At 40.3% G+C, this 18,615-nt stretch overlaps 1 protein-coding gene across 2 annotated transcripts; it reads left to right on the top strand.

Annotated features, from left to right (window-relative positions):
• Positions 1-342: 342 nt before the first annotated feature.
• Positions 343-16,748, top strand: rassf8b (Ras association domain family member 8b). 2 transcript variants are annotated; one of them, XM_034863287.1, is made up of 9 exons: positions 343-764; positions 6,480-6,630; positions 10,241-10,591; positions 10,714-10,919; positions 11,235-11,438; positions 11,626-11,700; positions 12,436-12,558; positions 13,289-13,411; positions 13,940-16,748. In XM_034863287.1, the coding sequence occupies exons 2-9, from the start codon at positions 6,519-6,521 to the stop codon at positions 14,054-14,056; spliced, it is 1,311 nt and encodes a 436-aa protein (XP_034719178.1). In that variant the 5' UTR covers positions 343-764; positions 6,480-6,518; the 3' UTR covers positions 14,057-16,748. The 2 variants fall into 2 exon arrangements, with proteins under 2 accessions (XP_034719178.1, XP_034719177.1); XM_034863286.1 differs by having other exon boundaries at positions 13,289-13,415; positions 13,941-16,748.
• Positions 16,749-18,615: the final 1,867 nt, after the last annotated feature.

Here is an 18,615-nt window from a genome sequence, read left to right as displayed (position 1 = left end):
TCTTCATTAAAAAAAAGTGAGCCCTTTAACAAGGGAGAATGAGTTAAGTAGATTTAATAAGATATTTCCATGTCTTCAAACATGAGGGGTTTTAATTAATATAACCCAAGAGACTAAAATACTAAAAACTAAAGCTTTTATTGAAAACAAAGCCACACTGTCAAAAATAAGAACTGCACAAACCTAAAAAGAAACTAAATGGGACTACATGTTATTGAAGGGTTAAGCCTTAAAAAATCTGAAATGTCTTTGTGGTCCTGAACACGCTACTTTCTATCTTAACAAATAACTGTCTTGATTCCTCCAGCTTCAACAGTGAATGCAAACTGCATCAGTGAGCTGAGTGGATCTCGGTGTCCATTTGTGTCGCCAGTGCGTTGCAGCTTTAACCGGTCCATCATGCCTTGCGGTGTCCCAGTTCAGTTCCGATGCAATTTACAACAAGCTCTGTGGTCCTCCCTCACAGAAGATCAGAGCAGCAGGCTAACGGACAGAGCGGCAGATGTTGAGAGACCCATGTCGGATGTCCAATGACCGGATGGACGCATGTTTACATGCACGGGTTTTAAAGGCGAGGATGTGCGCACAGATCTGATGCTGGCGCGGAGCAGCGCGGAGCAGCGCGGATAAACAGAATCTCCCGCATGCAACCCGCATAACATGCAACGGAAAGTACCGGATTTGAACCCCGAGAGAAATACTAAGGCTATCGCACAACAGAGTTTCAAATGCCCTGACACACAGTGATCTACTGCTGAAAACAGGTATGTTGTTGGGTTTAACACAGGGCGGAATGCAGTCACTATCTAATGTGGCTCTAATGCGTCAGTCAAGCCAACCTTTTAAGACCTGCTGCTATTAAAACAAGAATTGTAGGCTATTACATTACCTCAATTATATAGCCAAGTTTTAAACTGAACATCCTTTTTTTCATAGTAGCCAGTTTCTGGAAGACAGAAAAACAAACAGAACAGCTATAACGCACACTGGTCAGCTCTAGTTGCGTAACTTTTTCTACCAAAAGAGTGTGTTTATTCATGTTTTTCTCCATATGCTCCCTTTTTAAATACTACACTAATGTGGCAGACCATTTTTATGACTTACTATTACTTCATATTTCACAAAAGAATAGGCTACGTCCTTAAATGGAGTGTTGTTCCACATGGCAACATACCTGATCCATGAGCCAGCAGGAAATGAGTGAGTGAGTGAGTGGTCAGTGTGTGAGTGGTTCTGCTGAGCCCTGCAATGATGAATCTCTTAATAGAGTTGGGCAATAAGCGCTCGCTCAGCAGTGGCTTTAATCAGAGCTCCTTCAACTGAGTCATCCAGCTACAGTAAGAGACTAAGGAGTCCTTGAAGCACAAGCGTGATGGAAACAAGGGCAAGACTCATGTCTGTTTGTAGTAGGAATACCTTGCTATACAACAATAGAACATAAAGGGTCTTTGATATGTCACTTGACCTACATTTGCACAACAAAATGTGGCTTCTGCTAACTAAGTATTTCTTCTGACGTACAATATTTTTTTCCTTCACAGTGCTGTGGAGGAAGGGCTGGGATTGTGAGACTAATAGTCACGGTATTGAAAAAAAGTTTTCTAAGAGAGGCTTTATAATAAATTAGTTGTGTGTTTATTCACTTAAAGTAGCCCTGTATGCTACAGCCAGAGATGAATTTCTCCTTTTGGAGGTGAACTAAACTGTATGATGTAATTAATCACCACCAGAAGACCAACTCTGAGACATTCCGGCAACACCCCGTTTACTCTGGAGTTTGAAAAGCCCTGCTGCAGTACACACCTCCACTTTTTATCGTGGCCCACATTCGGAGGAAACAAAAGAGGAAGTGACAGGGAAGCATGGGTTGCTTCTTAATTGTTAGTGATTGTTTGGTCCACTTTCCCAGACCGTGCCCTCCAATCAATCCAGTCATCTGTGTAAGGCCTCTGACAAAGCCAGAGCTGTGTCACCATGGTGAGGGATTGTTTGCATTCAGTCATGCCGCCATAGCCATGAGGGCGCGCGCACACACACACACACACACACACACACACACACACACACACACACACACACACACACAGCAGCATGCTCTTTTGTCTGTGCACCACTTATTTCAATGGACCCCCTCTTGCAGCCTCAACCTTCTTGTTGCTTTAAAATCTGGCCCCTGATTTCATCATCGTCTGTTGTTGAACTGCTCATTACTGCTGCTGCTGTCTTTATGACACAAAGTCACTAAAATCACCCTTTCATATGTATTGCTATTCTCATTGTACGTAAGAATAGTTTGACTCAGAAGTGTACTATGATATCTTTACTAATAAAACTATGCTATTTTAAATGCGGAAGAAAATGTACTTTTAAAAAAGGGTTTGTGCATTAGGAATGTGCATGTTTGTTGTTGGTAAGCTGCTTGGAGAAATAAGCCAGGGTCAGGGGGGTGCAGACTTAATCAATGAGTCGGTTAAAGTGTAATTAGGTGATTGAGTGAGGGAGCACTGGGCTAAAGCATGGCAGGATATTAACTCTATGGTGGGCAATTTGCATTTAAACCCAGACTGGTAGTGAGTGTGACATTAAAAAACATTTACAAATTAAACTATGAAATTACATTTTTCTTAAAATGCTCATCTCTGGGATGTTGAAAAAGATTTTTTTGTGGTATGTGTTGAGCCGTCTTGTGAATCGCCATCCGTTTAAATGGAAATCCATGAAATAAACACTGACGTGCCACACTGTGTCCCCTCCCTAGCTCTGCCTTCTCGTGGCATCCTGAGAATGAAACTTCAGGGGAGGCAGACTGAAGTCATGACTAAGTTTAACTCAACGGTCTTCTTCATGTCTGAAACCAGATAACCAAAAGTTGTCCCTAACTACACATATCAACCTCAAAAAACACACAGCCTCACACTGATTGGAAGCTTTATAAACATAATTCTACCTGTAGTAACTCTGCCTGTAGTAGGGTAAACTTTACTGTCCTTGATCCTCTGTGAATGGATGACCACATGATGGATTCAGTAAGCAGTTGGAATGTGAAGCATTGAGTCTGTGTGTTTATTAAACTGTGACTAATGGAAAAGGAAATTCCAAAAGCTATGGCACCTTTCCCACAGGTTCTGCGGTCACTCGCTGTGGAGAGTTGTAGCTCAGTCTGACACTAAATTTGGAAAGTATACAATTTACAAGAATGCTGGACCGAAATAGAACCACACATGTTTGCAGCATACTAATTTGTGTACACTCACCATGTAGCATGTCTGATTTATTTATTCACACTGTGGCAGCAGGGGCTTCAAAGTGATGGTAATTTAGATCAAAGACAATACCAGTGAGAAAGTATGGAAATAGAATGATGAAAATTCTGAACAATAGCAGCAACAGCTGTGAAAAGAGGCACAGAGGTAGTTGAGGGGCGGTGAGCTTCTTAGTGATTTCAAGCGTTGGAAGTTATTAGCGGGGTAAAGAAAATCGAAGCTCGTTTCCACAAGGAAAACAGACTGCAGTGGTGATGCTGTTGTGCAGAGAATGCGATTAGTTTTACGTTGACCTTACATGATCCCAGGTCACAGTGTCTAAATGTGTACTTCAGGTCACAGGTACAAGATTTAGATTCCCAGTCAAGTCAGCCATTGAATGGTTATGGAAAGGCTGTTTCAACATTAAATATCAAAGAATTGAACCTATAGGCCTGCTCAGTTTGACTACAGAACATCTGCTTCTGCACAGCTGCCTGCTCCTATGGCGCTGCACACTGCTTCTCATACCTACCAGCATGTGTTTGGATATTTGTGTCAGAGGACTAGTGGGAGCATGCAAATCAACAAATTTAATTAATTCAACAAAAGCACTACACACAAATGTGTTTGTGAGATCAGATTTGACCAAATCTTTTCTACATTTTATGATTATGTTTGATATTTTAGCAAGCCACAGTCTGCACTCGTAGCTTAGAAGTGTCTCCAAGGATCTGAATCATCTTTTAATAAAATATAAGTGTTACCTTGGTGGAAAAGGTGACTTAGTTGTGAAAAGACACTCCAAGAAGTCCTTATGTGGCACCCTGCCAGACCCAGTCTTTTGTTACCGTTTTTAGAATGACATAATCAAGCCTATATTTTTCACCTTTTAAGTTCTTAGGATATGCATATGAAAGTATGTTGTTGTTGTTGACCCACATCGACATGAATGAAGTCAAAATGAATTTGCTGCAGTTTATTTTGCTCTCTGGACCGTTCATGATGATTGTATCACAGAGGAGTGAATCACACGACTTTTCACATAGATGTGCACATCGCAAGCGTGTGTGTGTGTGTGTGTATGTGTATCCATGTGTGAGAGGGAGATAGGAGGGAGGGAACAGATTTACAAGCTTGTGTCAACACCAGCTCTTCCTCCTGGTGTGATTTCGATATCACCCGTCATTGAATAAACATCACATCTCAACATTTCAGCCGCAGCTGTGGCAGTTTTAAAGGCATCATCACATCTTCTGTGATTATACTGGGTGTTGCAAAACTATGTCACAGAGCTTTTGTTAAGCTGACCGCAAATTCATTGCAATAATATTGTTTTGGAAAACTCTTCCAAGTCATACTTTTCCAATGAACAATGCATCCAGATTAGAAAGGGTTTTACTGAATTCACTTCTTGCTGAGAGGATAATCTTACAGTAAGTATGACATGTTTCCTGCCCTGACTTTCTGCAAGACCCACGACCAACAAGAATATTGTTTCTTTTTCTTCCTAAAAGTGTTTCTGTTTCTGTGCTTCTGTGTGACAACCTCAAACCTTCTTCTATGATTTGTATAGCTATTTGTTTCACCTTCATTCCCCCTTTTTTCTTTAATTTCTCCCCTTTTGTCACAAATTCAGCTAAGATGTATTCATGTGGCTATACAATTACAAATCATCTTTTTCCCTACCAAAGGCAGGTCTTGCCCTTACCAGGTTTTTTTTTAGTGCAGAGGAGTGTACAATATAATGCAGCTGGAAAAGGCCTTGAGGGGGATTGGTAGTTAAATTGCAGGAGGGATGGGAGTCTCATTCCAGCTGTGATGAAGATGGAAGCCACCTAAATTGTGAAGGGAGGACTCCAGTGATATGGTCGTCAAGGATCAGAGCTGAGCTGATGGCCCAGTCAAGAAAAAGGAGGGATGATGCACAGTAGGGTTGCAATAGTCGGGAGCATTAGGTAGCAGCTCCTTTTCTGCTCTGTTGCTCTGGCCCTGCTGTCGTGGCCTCGCCAGGTTCGTAATGACTGCCTCGCTGCTGAGGTGCTTGTGTCAGCAGTTTGAAATGGCTCTCATTCAGCGTGCATGCTTTTCTGCACCAACACCAGCAGATGAAAAATATATTGGATGAGGCCTGTTAGACAATCACAATCACTGCACCACAAGTGTGTTTTCGCTGCAATTCATCAGCAGCCTTACAGGAAACCGCTTCAGAAGAACAAGTGCTGTAACTTGTTGTGAGAGTTGCGTTTAAAGCACACTGGTGTAACTGCCAAATCCAAGTGTGTTGTCTAGTGTCATGTCATTTTGGGAAATGTAGAAAGTGACTAATTGAAACATGAGGCAGTGGTGATAAAGAGCTGCGATATAGACTTTTAGCGCAATCATATTGTGAAAAATTCTGTTGGCCAAATTGATGATTTCAAGTTAACAAATTGAGTTATTAAACCTGCAATATTTTGGTCACTTGGGGGACAGCCCTATAAACACACCATTGACCTGTTATCCCCGTATGAAGTTGATATTGCTAATATATTAACAGTTGCAGTGCAGCTTTAAGGTTTTTGTTTTACATGTGAGAAGAGTTTTGTCTGAGATGTAACAGTTAATTGCACCACGGAGGTTTAGAACCTCCCTAAAGAAGACTCCCTAACTCGGAGTAATTTCCTATCTGTGTATCTGTGTCACATTAGTTTTGCCACTTCCAGGCCTGTTTAGGAGACTAATAGCATGCTCTGGGTGTATTGATTCCAATGGGAGAAGTGAACATGAACACAGATTATTTTGATATACTGATTCTTTTGCCACATTGTCACCAAAGTAAATATTTGACCCCTTTTTCACATCCGCTTTCCACTAAAATGGCATTCATCAGACTGCTGAATCAGGAGAAAAGTAAATTAGTTTGAGACCTGTTTCAGTCTTAGGAACACATTTTGATGACATCTGGCAACACGGATAGGCTAAAGTCAACTAACAATAGCAAACAACACAGATAACTTATTTCCATAACGCTACTAGGGCTAATAGCAGTATAAATGTATATAAAATTAGCATTAGAAGATGTGAATACATGCAAATGTAACTTGTCATCCACTCACATGACATTCACTACATTTACAAACGAGACAGCGCCCATTCAGGAGACTGGCAGCATGTAATATGTGTAATGGGCTATCTTTAGTTATACAGAATCTTTGATTACACTGAAAACTATTTTTTTCTTTTTTCCTTTCTAAGGATGGACAGTTTGTGGTGTGGAGGAATGAGGGCCTCTGGATGAAGGCCATGGAGCTGAAAGTGTGGGTGGATGGAGTGCAGCGCATCGTGTGCGGGGTCACAGAGTTCACAACATGCCAGGAAGTAGTCATTGCTTTGGCACAAGCCATCGGTAAGCTTAAAAGTACTTACTACAACAATATGAGAAAGATGTGAATTATTAATGGTTATATGATGGGGGTTTCACAGCCCATTATAGAGACAAAACCAACTTGAACTACAAGCGATTATGACCGGGGTCCAAGCCTCATTGCGCCAGTCGCACCAACGTGAGTCGTCATCGGCAAACCGGTGGAGCGCGCATAAGTGGAACTCAAAGCGTAACGTGGGAAATATTGAGAGGTGTGAGCCGCAAGGTCGGCTGTAAAATGCCGTTGCAAATATCCCAGAGCCCTAAAGTATTTTTGACAACCTGTGGTCCGTCTGATTTCATTTTGTATAAAAGCTTGTAAAACATCAATCCTGTTGTCCAAGGTAAATCTATGAACATCATTTCTTTTCAGGTAAAACTTGGATGTTAGAATATTTTTGCTGCACTGAGTTCACTTGAATGTTAAAAGGTTGTAGTACCATAAAGACAAATAAATCAACAAAATCTCATGGAATCACACAGATATATTGATATCACACACACAACAATGCCAAACAAACATTTGTGTTGTCTAAAACAGTTATTATATATTAGTCATCCAGTGCAAAAACAAACATATTGAACATTATAACTCATATAAAGGACAAAGTTTTTACATTTCTTACATACAGTGTATCAATCTTGCATTTAACAGTATGAATTAATTGCACAATGACCCTGAAAAACTCTGGGCTTCTTGGCTGGATACAAAACCTTCTGTAAGGGATAGGAAGACAACAAAAACATTAGCAGAGCGGGGCCACTTTTAGATCCAAAATACCATATGTTTCAACTAGTTATATTATTAAGTTACAAAGTTAAGAACCCGAAGTGCCGTTTGGTGTCATATTTGACGTACTTGACCTCCGAAGGGGTTAATGGCCCAAAATGGTCTATGTTGATTATAGCGCCCCCTAATGGCCTATCTTTACTAAATTTGCTACAGAGCCTCCGAGCGGTATGCCAAACAATCATCACAGGTTTCGTGTTGAGAGCATTTACGCATTAAATGCGCATACTTTTACGTAGCAAAATTCTGTGCATAAATCAGGAGGGGCCCTAGATGGTACCCATCAAATTTTGTAAAAATCAGATGTGCCGTTCATGAGATATCAACATTTTGTACTTGTAGCACTTGTACCTCTAGCGGCCAATTTTTGTGAAATTTGTTTGGTAGCCTCAAAGGGTCATACCAGGAAAAAATCTAAAGTTTGGCTTCAACACCATTTATTTTGGCCTGAGATATGGCAAAGTTGGTGTTTTCATAGTTAGCTACACAAATTTGTTTGTGCGTAATATGCACAAATTTTATTCTATGAATATTCAACAACTTTTTGTCAGGTCGGATTCAGGAGATGCTATGTATGGCCTACTATAGCGCCACCTATTGGTGGAAGTGGGTCAATTGCGCCTGAGGTCCTTGCGAAGTTATGGACCAGTCCTGAAAATGACACACCACCACCATGTACAGTTTCGGCTGTAGCATGAGTTTTACGCGGAGAAGAAAAATGGAAGAGAAGATGATGAATCCTTAGAAAAACAACAGGGTTCCATAGCCCTGCTGTGTGAACCGCGTGGCTCTGCTACCGGTTCATGGCCCCTCAGGCTTGGACCCCTAATATCATGACAAAGGCATAAGATGAAATCCTCTGCATATGGCTCCAATACTTAATAACCTAAAATGGGGAGAATGATATTTAGTCCAAAATAAATCCCTATGGGGATATTCTGCTATCTGGGTTGTGTCCAATATTGGCTAGGCAGGTTGTCAGACATACTGGAGATGATAAATTGCAGTAAAACGAAAAGTGGCCAGAGGGCACAAAGGGATTTTCACCATAAACGTGCTGCACAAAACAAGATGAGTCATGCTGCAGACTTTGGTTTACTTACGTGCTGTAATTGCAGATAAATAAGTTGACACTCATTCTCTGTTGCTCATTGACTGTGTTGTATTGTGCTTATATTGTAGCTGGGAATCCAATACCATATACATATGATTTCATCAAACTGAAAGATGTGTACTGTTTTTAAAAGAGGGATTTCTCACTAACTCCCATAGATAGATTTTTCTCAGAGTTAAAACGTGTGTGCCTTCTATGGTGACAGTGTAGCAGGAGTTATGGCATTTACCATCTTTTGTGTTCTCTGTTCCTTTTGTCCAGGCCAGGGTGCTTTGATGTGAATGGCTGTAGCAATGAATGTGCCTCTTTTACAAGGAGCCTAACTGTGTAAGATGGGAGTGAGGATGCATTGGGCAGTGTTTTACTGTTCTCTATATATACACACACACACACACACACACAGCAGTGAACCATTGAATGTAGCCCTTACCGCCAACACAATTACTGTTTGTTGAGTTGAATTTTCCCACTGTTAGGTTCTTTCACCAAACATGCTGGTAAAGTTCTTTGAAACTACCAATGCTGCACAAGCGTGGGAGATTTGTGAAAAAGTTTAAAGTATTTTTTCTGTCTTTTGTGTGCTTGGAATAACTTCTTGTCACAGTGAGTGTGCACCATGACAACATACACAAATAGTATTAAATAAAATGTCAGTCATTAAATGATGCATGTTACTTCACAGGCCATAAATATGGCTGTCATCAGCATAACAATGAATGTGATTCATGTGTCCAAGGGGCCGAGAATAGATCTTTGTAGAAAAACACCACAGGTCGGTGGGACCCCCCAAGGAGAGAGCAATACCAACCACAACAGAAAAAGTTTTATTGAACAAGTGTGAGCTGAATTAGACGAAGGACTGTTGAAACAAGGGGTTGATGCATAAACATTATAAGTTAAGCCAAAATATTTCAATCGCCCCCTGGTAGCTTGCTGGACATTAATCCTGCCCTTTCCATGTTAGCGGATGGGACATGGACCAAACTAAATAATATTAAGTACAGGTCAAAGACATTTTTCTCAAAGATGGTTTCTGTCATTTTAGGTTGTTCAGGTATTCATTTTTCTGATAATTAGCATTTTAATTAGTTATTTGATGCTATAAAAACGCTGTGAAACATTGATTGATTGATTGATTGATAGCTTTAATTGACTCGTAATTGGTCAGATGGGTTTATAGGCGGGACTTTGATACCGCTTATCCATCGCCTGATCACTACTCCGCAGACTCTGGCTCTAAAATTACAAGATGGCAGCACCTGTACCTGGGATATTTTGGCACTACTTTTGTACAGTTGGAGGAAGTGGAGGCGTGTTGTCCCTTTTTATATGCTGTACAATCTATGGTTGGAACCCATTTTATAAGCAATAATCAAAAGCAAAGGTAAAATCAATTGGATTTAAAATTGGCAAAAACAACTCTACAGCTGTCATGTTTTGATTTAAAATCATGCTAAATCATGGTCGGAGCATGAAAGTTTATGACACTACCTTTTTACAAACTGAGACCCGCCCACTTCAAAACAAGGACTGAGAGAAAAACACTCATGAATTATTTCAAACCAGTTTGTAAGATTTCTTTGTGTTTGCGTAGGACTCCACTCATAGTAAAAAGCTGATTTGAGAAAATATGTTATCACAGCTTGTAATTAAGCACTATATGCACATATTTTCTTGTTTTGTTCCAGGACGCACCGGCAGGTATACTTTGATCGAAAAATGGCGTGAGACAGAACGTCACCTGGCTCCACAGGAAAACCCCGTAGTGTCCCTTAACAAGTGGGGCCAGTATGCCAGCGATGTCCAGCTCATCCTCCAGCGAACGGGCCCGTCTGTTAGCGAGCGGCCCACTTTTGACGTGCGGGCTCGCGTCCCAGAGCGTGGCTTCTACCGGCAGAGTCTGCCACCTCTGGCCAAGCTCCGCCCCTCAGGGACAGACCGCTCACTTAAACGAAGGGAACCCAAACGCAAGTCTCTGACCTTCACTGGAGGGGCTAAGGGTCTGCGGGAAATATTTGGGAAAAGCAGAGATGCAGAAGGTAGTGTGTATGTTTTTAGTTTGGTCAGTATATCCAACTTACTGTTATCAGTGGTTAGTTGTGTACATGCTGTCATCCAATCCCCATCCTTTCATCCCCCACCCACCTGTTCATCCATCCAGCCAAACAGCCCCAGCAGCGAGGTGTGAGTTTGAACCTGAGCAGGGTTGGAGGTGGTGGAGTGACTTCTTTACCTGGAAGTCCAGCCAGAGAGTTGAGCAAGCTGGTGCAGCTGCAGAGAGACAATCTCCAGGCCCTGGAGAGCCGTCTGCTGGGCTGCGAGGCCGAGCTGCGAGACTGGGACGAGGCCACTGGCATGGCTGATGAAGTGAGTAAAGCCACAGCTGCCAGTGCTGTTACTTACAGGAAAAGATTATGTGTGCAGATCCAAAACACCTGCATTGCACCCAACAATGTACTTTTTGAATTTTCTGTAGCACAGCAGGCGGAGCTGGGCTACCCGCCAGATACTATTCACAATTAATAGCAGTTTATCACTGACCCAGCTCTTGAGTCTGTGTGGGTGAATGCCACGTTACATTCCTGCATCATCTTTTTATTCCTTTTTACCAATGTTTTTTTCAATGCATATTTTATATTGGGGCTAGAGAGTTTTCAAAGTTGAATTTTTTTCTCTTACAAGGGAGAAAACTTGGAAGGGGAGCTGCTGCTTTTAGAGCAGCAGGTGAGGAGGAACGATGCAGAGATGGAGGAGGAGGAATTCTGGCAGAACGAGCTGCAGATCGAACACGAGAGCGAGCGTCAACTGCGGCAACAGCTAGTGAAGCTGCAGGGCTGCGTACGCGACTGCGAGGCCAAGCTTTCAGAATACCTGGCTCACATACAGGTGAGCTCAGCATCGTAGAGAAGCTACCTGGTTCCACTGGATCCTGTCTAATTTGATTTTCTAAACAGCATGAAAACTTGGAATTGAAAAGTGGAAGTACTTTGGTCTTCTATTAAGACTATTTTCATGCCAGTTTTTTCGTATTATTATTAATATTATTATTTTTTTTATCTGTCATGTTCTGCAGAGCATGGAGGGAGGCCTGGAGCAGGAACGGATGCAGCAGGAAGCCGAGCTCAACCAGAGGGTCAATGAGGAGGAGGTACCATGCGGTCTAAAACACACAACAGCATGCAAACAGAGAGGAACGTAGTCCTTCAAGTTTTAGTTTCAGTCAAACAGACATTTATACTTAACCTGTCTCAGAGGTTTTTAGACCAAGGACCCCTTAGCTGAAACATGAAGTAGATGGAGTAGGGACCCCCTATTATATATAATATTGTCGCATATTAAACTGGGTCAGATGGATGACAATGGATAGATATTTATATATTATTTTATCATGTTTTGATGTTAAACATACATGCGGAAGTCACAGTGAATCCTTTAGCTTAACAGTATCTTTGGATGGCTACCATAGTGGCTACCTTACCTATAGTAAGCCCAACCACTAAAGTGGTGTAAATTAAGTGTTTTTTTGTTTTTATGAACAGGTCAATTCATCTTTGCTAATAATATTTTTTTGGAATTTTTGGAAGCAAAATAAACTTAAATACAATATAAACAAAATATTGGAGACCCTCCAGCATTAACTCTGAGGACCCCCTAGGGGTCGCGGACCCCCTGTTGAAGATCTTTGTCTTATGTTATTCTTCACATAGATGAATACAACTCATAACACTGCTTTGTTTTTCACAGTGAAGGAACTCAATTTCTGAGTTCTAAATACATTGAAGCTTGAGAGAGCCCTCCTACATATTTACTCTGAGGATTAGTCTTGCCCATTTCAGCTAGGAAGTTGTGAAGAGATTTCACTCTTCACTTCCACTCATTTCAGGTGCAAGACCAGCTGGAGAAACTGAGAGCCGAGCTTGAAATGCAGAGCCAACACACAGCGCGGCTAGAGAGCAGCTGCAGGACGTTGGAACGCTCGCTAGGCCAGTCCAGCCTGAGATTACAGGTCAGCTACTTAGTATTTTTTATTTTATTTTTTTTAACACCAAAGCCTCAAAACTGTCTGGAATTTAAAGCACACTTGGCAGGTCAAAATACAATACGTGTGGAGGATGTTGAATTTTTTTTTTTTTTTACGAGACTGTTTTAAAAAAGCTAATTCAAAGGTTGCTGTGTGGAACTTCTGCACACAGGTGGAGCCAAAGAAATCTAAGCTCATTAAATTGTGGGCAGTGAAGTGAAGTTTAATCTCTGGCCTGCAGCAATGTGCAGGGGATCCTTGGCTCTGTGCATCCCTGTATGAAGCAAAGTGCTCTATGTACAGGCCGGGTCCAGTAGGGTGTGGGAAGCATGAGGTAGTGAGAAGGGGAAGGGAGGGAGGGTCTTTTAACATTCTTTGCCTGATTAGAAAGGGGACTGAATAAGTACACAATCCCTCGCCTGTAGTTGCGCAACCATCTCGGAGCCAGCGCTTTTCATTCGCCGCAGATGTGAAATCTGATCAGTCACAATGCAAATATGTAAATGTAGTCATGTGAAGGTAGGAAAAAGAATCCAGATTAGGTACAGCAGCTGAGTTATTTTATATTATCAGTATTGTCAGACACATTTTTGTTGGTATTTTATCTGTATTTTAAAAGTAGTCCTCATTTGTCACAATGCACCTTTAGCAATTCTTTATCAACCTTGGTAAACACCTAATTTAGCTGTTGTGGTTTTTTTTTTTTACATTGCAGGAGAAGGAGCAGGAGCTGGAGCAGCTGACAAAAGAGCTACGGCAGGTCAACCTGCAGCAGTTCATTCAGCAGACTGGTACCAAGGTCACCGTGCTGCCTGCTCAACCTACAGGAGAAAACAACAACGGCACGTACACACACACACACACACACAACGGAGCATCCATAATTTGCCACATTACCATCACCATGTCAAAAAGTACAGTCAAAATTAAGTTAGCTATGAAACTGAAGTGCTTTACATGCAGCATTGTCTTCACATGTGTGGGTGCACAGTGCCACCTTGTGGTCATCATGAGAACGACACATTAGACTGTAGACTTGAGCTGCTGTGCCATAACAGCTTAACTGTTAACAGTCTGTAACCCCATTACATGGACCAAATCCGAAGCAGCTCTGAAATGCTGCTAGACTTTCACAGCTATCAAACGGAAAATGCCTGTTTTCTTTTTCTCAAAAGCAAAAGCAAAATCCCCTGTCAACTGTTGTGTATTATCAAATTCATAATATTTTTACAAAGGTACTAAAAGGATTACCAGTAAGCTCAGTAGCTAGTAGATCTTACATCATTGTCATAGATACAAGCATGTTGTGTCAGATTGTTCAATTAAATGGTGTCCCTTTTTTGGTTTTATTTTGTTGTTTGTTACAGATGTGGACTCTGGCTCTCTGAAACGACTTGGCTCTTCTCGACTCTTACCCAGCAACCTTCGCACTCTTCAAAGCACCATGTCCTCCAGCCTCAACCCTGAAGGCATCTACGTTTGACCCCTTAAACTGTGCGGGAGACATTATTTCAACAGCAGGGTCGGCCTGATGTTACTCGGGCTGTTCATACTGGAAGGCCTCAATACTTGACTCCCCAAACTGCTGAAATGCTCTTGAGCAAGGCACTGAAAGAAAGTGCGGAGGATGTTGGCAAAGCCATCACTGGGAGGATTAGTGGGATATCACAAAGAACCAGTTCTTGCATCTGTTTTGCATCTTTCCTGCTCTGCCTCCTGTTTATTCAGGGCTGGGACTCACACTGATGTCAATATCCATTTGCAAACTAACATTTAATCTGTTAGTAGTCCAATGGGTGAGCAGTCTACTAAAATTCTTAATTTCTCAGAATAAAAACAAACAAACGTCAAGCCAGCAGATGTATTGCTGTTGGGGTAGAATAGTTTAGATAAACTTTATTTTTATGTTGTAGGTCATAAACTGGAGGATGCAAAGTTTGGATGCATCGGACATGTAAAAAATAATCTCTGCACGAGCATGCACAAACTGACACCATACCTGTGCTATTAACATAGCCATATCTGATTGCCTTACTCTGGTGTTTTAAAACCAGACGTCAATAATGTTCAAACCGAACTCAAGGTAGCTACTGAACTATGCGCCATATGAATTTGAACATACATACATACATACATGCATACATGCATACATATATACATACTTGGCATCAATTCAGGTGACAGTCTAGGCTACTGATGTCAATTTAACTCAGAGTTAGTGGCTCAATCCTTTACTTTCACGTAAGTTAGAATCTTATTTTATTGTTAGTAAATAGTTATTTATAACCCTGGAATACAGTTGCTTCATATTTCATGTTTGACAAAAAATTCCTTTCATATATTGTATATAAAAAAGCGGGAAAAATAGGAGGTCTAACCTCATCAACTATTGGACATTTTTGGTGAAATAGTTTGGCTCTAGGTTAATGTCTGGTGCAGAGCCATTAATCTCATCTTTGTTTCAGTTGATCACTTTCTCCAAAAGCTCTGAAATGTGACAGGAGTGATGAGTGATGACAGAGGCCTTTGTGCCTGCAGTGTAACTCCATCTTGGAAACACATTGAGCCCCATCTGACCACCGGGTGGCGACAAATCATATATTATTCAGATGGGTGAACGTTAACTGTTAAAGCTACTCCAGATCTGGTGTTATCTGTCTTTTTTCACTTTCATGGGTCAAACATGACTGTGTTTACTGTTTTTGTTACAAAGCCTCAGCACTTTCAGTGCCACTTAGATCATTTGACGTGTTTCACTGTGTTCATCAAGCAGGGACACACTTCTAAAAACAATATTACCATTTGATTTTTTTAATGATACTAAAGATGTCTCATATGAACCAAAGCTAGTGTGAAAAACTATACTATTTAGATGAATGTACTTTTTTATATACTGTACATGCAACTTATGCCCGTGAAGTATACCAATTTGAGTCAAATAGTAGACGTGTTTTTAGTTTTAATGGTTTGCTGTTATTCCAATTCCAAAAAAGTCTGGTTGTAGTTGATTTCTCGCCGGGTTTCTGGGATAAAACTAATCCCAGAAATAAGGGGCAATACGCTTTTGAACTTGAAATAATTTCTTGAAGTCTGTGGTAGTATGTGAAACCTGTGAAAAATGTTTGACTTTGTAGAAAAGACTTGCAGTTGTGAGAATGTCTAAATAATATGTTTGTAAAAATTATAAATCATTACTACATGCACACAAATGCATTTTAGGCTGCAAGAACGGGACTAAAACTTGTAACTTAAATGTATGCATGCATGTGTAATGTAACACAGTTGCACACAGTGTGGGAATTTGGAGCTTCACACACTTTTCTGATTTGAACCTGTACCCAAACGCAATTCTCTTGTTTAAGAGTTTGTGCAACTTCATCTTTCAATGGAGAAAAGTAATTAAGTACATGTACTCATGTATTGTTCTTACATGCAAAATAATAACAAACATTATAATGTATTATTATAGATTAAGCTACACAGCATTATATGAAGTCATAAAAATTTGCTCCACGTTTATCAGCTGCAACGTTAAAGTGATATATATTAGATCTATATGGGTATATAGATTCATGCATTAGTATTTATATTCCATTTAGTTACGCAGTATGCTGAAATGGGCCATATAGGGAGCACTTTTACATTGGTACATCAGTATATTTTGATGCTTACTCTTACTGTACTTTGGCAATACTGTGGTCATTCAGTAGTAATGGGTACTTCAACCATCCATTCATTCTGGTATTTTTCAACATCTACAAATCTTTTTGCTACCCTTTTACAAATTGTAATTTTTACATTCAGTTTTTTTCACAGGTTTAAAGAACCACAGGCTTTGAAATCATTTCACAAGCTTAATATGTTATTGACCCACGTTCAAGCCCCTACGAAGCAGCTCGTATTTGTGCTGCGAGCGTATGATAACAAAGTGAATTCCTCCCTCCGGTGTGAAGGATCTTCGTTGTGTGGTCTGCTTTGCAAATGTAACTGCTTGAATTTACATCACAACTTGGCAAACTATTCTCAGAAGTTGTTCAGTGACAGAAGTTGTTTTTTCCCTCCCTCAGTATGCAGTATTATCGTCATGGCAACAACTTCAGCTGTGGCACAGACTGTAACCCGCTAATAGAAAAAAAATCATAGCTCTCGTTGACTAAAAGTCTTGAATAATGGCATGCCTTACTGGGAAAAAATGTATATAGTGTCTAGATTTCACGTCAGTCTCTGGACTATTTTTAAAGTAGATTGAAGAAATATGCAGAGTGCTAGAGAGGTAAGGTTTTAGTGCTGCCGTTCAATAGGCAGCTCTGTGTGCATGCAAAAATGTGTGATTGGTTTATTTGGATTTCCAATTAGTGGCTAACAAGGAGGCAACAATTCATCTGAGAATAAGTTTACTTTTGGTTTGTTGTGTCCCTTCTTGCCATGTTGACATTTACACTGGTGGAGATTCAAGCTTTGGTAAAGAGCAGCAGCTCAGTGTGTACTAGCTTAAAAAAAATGGCAAAAGCCTGCACATTATATGCTCGCCTTTTCATTTACAGTGATTCTGGCAAAGACAACATCTCATGAATGTAAAAGAGATTTGTGTTGCATTATAAAAAGCCAATACGTTTACAGACATTTCCAATGATTGGTTTCTCTTGTGCCATCAATGGTGCTTCTCAGTAAAAGAGCATATACCAATACGAAGATGGAGCCATTATGGAGACAGCCTTCAAGGGGTTTTGAAAGCTAATGTAGGAATGCTGCAGCTTAGGGATATTTCAAGACCGTGAATAACCAAGATAAGAATGGGCAGAAAGTAATTATGGATGAATGCTGTTCAGGATGTCTTAAGCCATTTGACAAGTTCAATTGTGTATTTGCTCTGGGGACTTGAACAGACGTAGCGTTGGCACCAAGATACAACACATGTAACTGAAGTAATAATTTGTTTGTGAGAGAGATGTAGCTTTATTTGAAAAGTAAAGTGTTTTGGTTGGCTCATGATTTATTTTTAAGCTAGAGACTAAATGGGGCTAGCTTTGACATGAATCATGAAGTGAATTAGATCAACTGTGCTCAACTAATGTCACTGACTCGTGTTAACGCAACATTTAGACTAATTATTATATAGTAAAAATGTTATGATTTGGTATTGTTTACTCAAAAATTCACAAACTGTATTTTTTTGGCTTTCTGAATTTATCACATTTTCTTTTTGGGGTCTTTATTTAGCAACAAATGTTTGAAAGACTTAAAAGAAGCATTCAAGACTAATGTAAAATATATAAATAAATTACTAAAATATATTTAAAAACATGCCAGAAAGTAATAAACTGCTATATAGTGCTGAAAGCTGTGGTAGAAAGGTATTATTATTTGTGATTGTGTTTTTTATTTGTCAGATAGAAAATCTACAGGATTCATGGACATACAGGACATATGATCGGTAGTCTAGTTCACACAGCATGGGAGACAAACAAATGCTCTGGTTTATTGGCATTTCTTTAAAGAAATCACAATCGTCTGGCACTGACAGGTCAGAGCCTCAGTGCTGCTGCAAAATAAATAAATAAAATAAATATAAAATTTGTCCTTGGGAAGGAACTTGTTTAAGTGGAACCTGTGCCTTCAAAAGTTGTTTCAGTCGTGCAATTGAAAACTCAGATTGGACAGATAGTCATGTCAGGATTTACCATGCAGAGATCTGAGGAGCAGTTAACCATGGTCTTCATAAATTCACCAGAGTTTAAAATTCCAACACAAAGTAAGATGAAGGAAACGGACATCCGGCTGAAGAGCGTGAAATCCCGGAAGTGGAACATCATGGACATAGACTATATGACCAGGACCTATTAGGGGCAAAAAAAAGTACAAAAATTAGCTGTTTGGTCCCATACTACCCCATACACCAAACTAAACTAACACATTAACTAACTAAACTAAAAATGAATAAGATCTTAAAATTAGATTTTGACATAAAACCCTTCTACAAATTGACTGTTAGCTAAGCCCCACCACCCTTAGTTACTGTTGATGTGCATTTCCAGCTTTACG

The sequence above is a fragment of the Etheostoma cragini genome, chromosome 23 (assembly GCF_013103735.1).
Source record: "Etheostoma cragini isolate CJK2018 chromosome 23, CSU_Ecrag_1.0, whole genome shotgun sequence".
Taxonomy (NCBI): domain Eukaryota; kingdom Metazoa; phylum Chordata; class Actinopteri; order Perciformes; family Percidae; genus Etheostoma; species Etheostoma cragini.
The sequence above is the reverse complement of the archived record's forward strand: the minus strand, read 5'-3'. Positions and strand labels throughout refer to the sequence as shown.

What these genes read in the sequence shown, in the direction of transcription:
- rassf8b (XM_034863286.1), top strand. Translation starts at nt 6,519, where the DNA reads ATGAAGGCCATGGAGCTGAAAGTGTGGGTGGATGGAGTGCAGCGCATC. An exon ending in AGAGGGTCAATGAGGAGGAG is followed by an intron (nt 11,701 to 12,435) that starts GTACCATGCGGT and finishes CACTCATTTCAG; the next exon opens with GTGCAAGACCAGCTGGAGAA. An exon ending in AGTCCAGCCTGAGATTACAG is followed by an intron (nt 12,559 to 13,288) that starts GTCAGCTACTTA and finishes TTTACATTGCAG; the next exon opens with GAGAAGGAGCAGGAGCTGGA.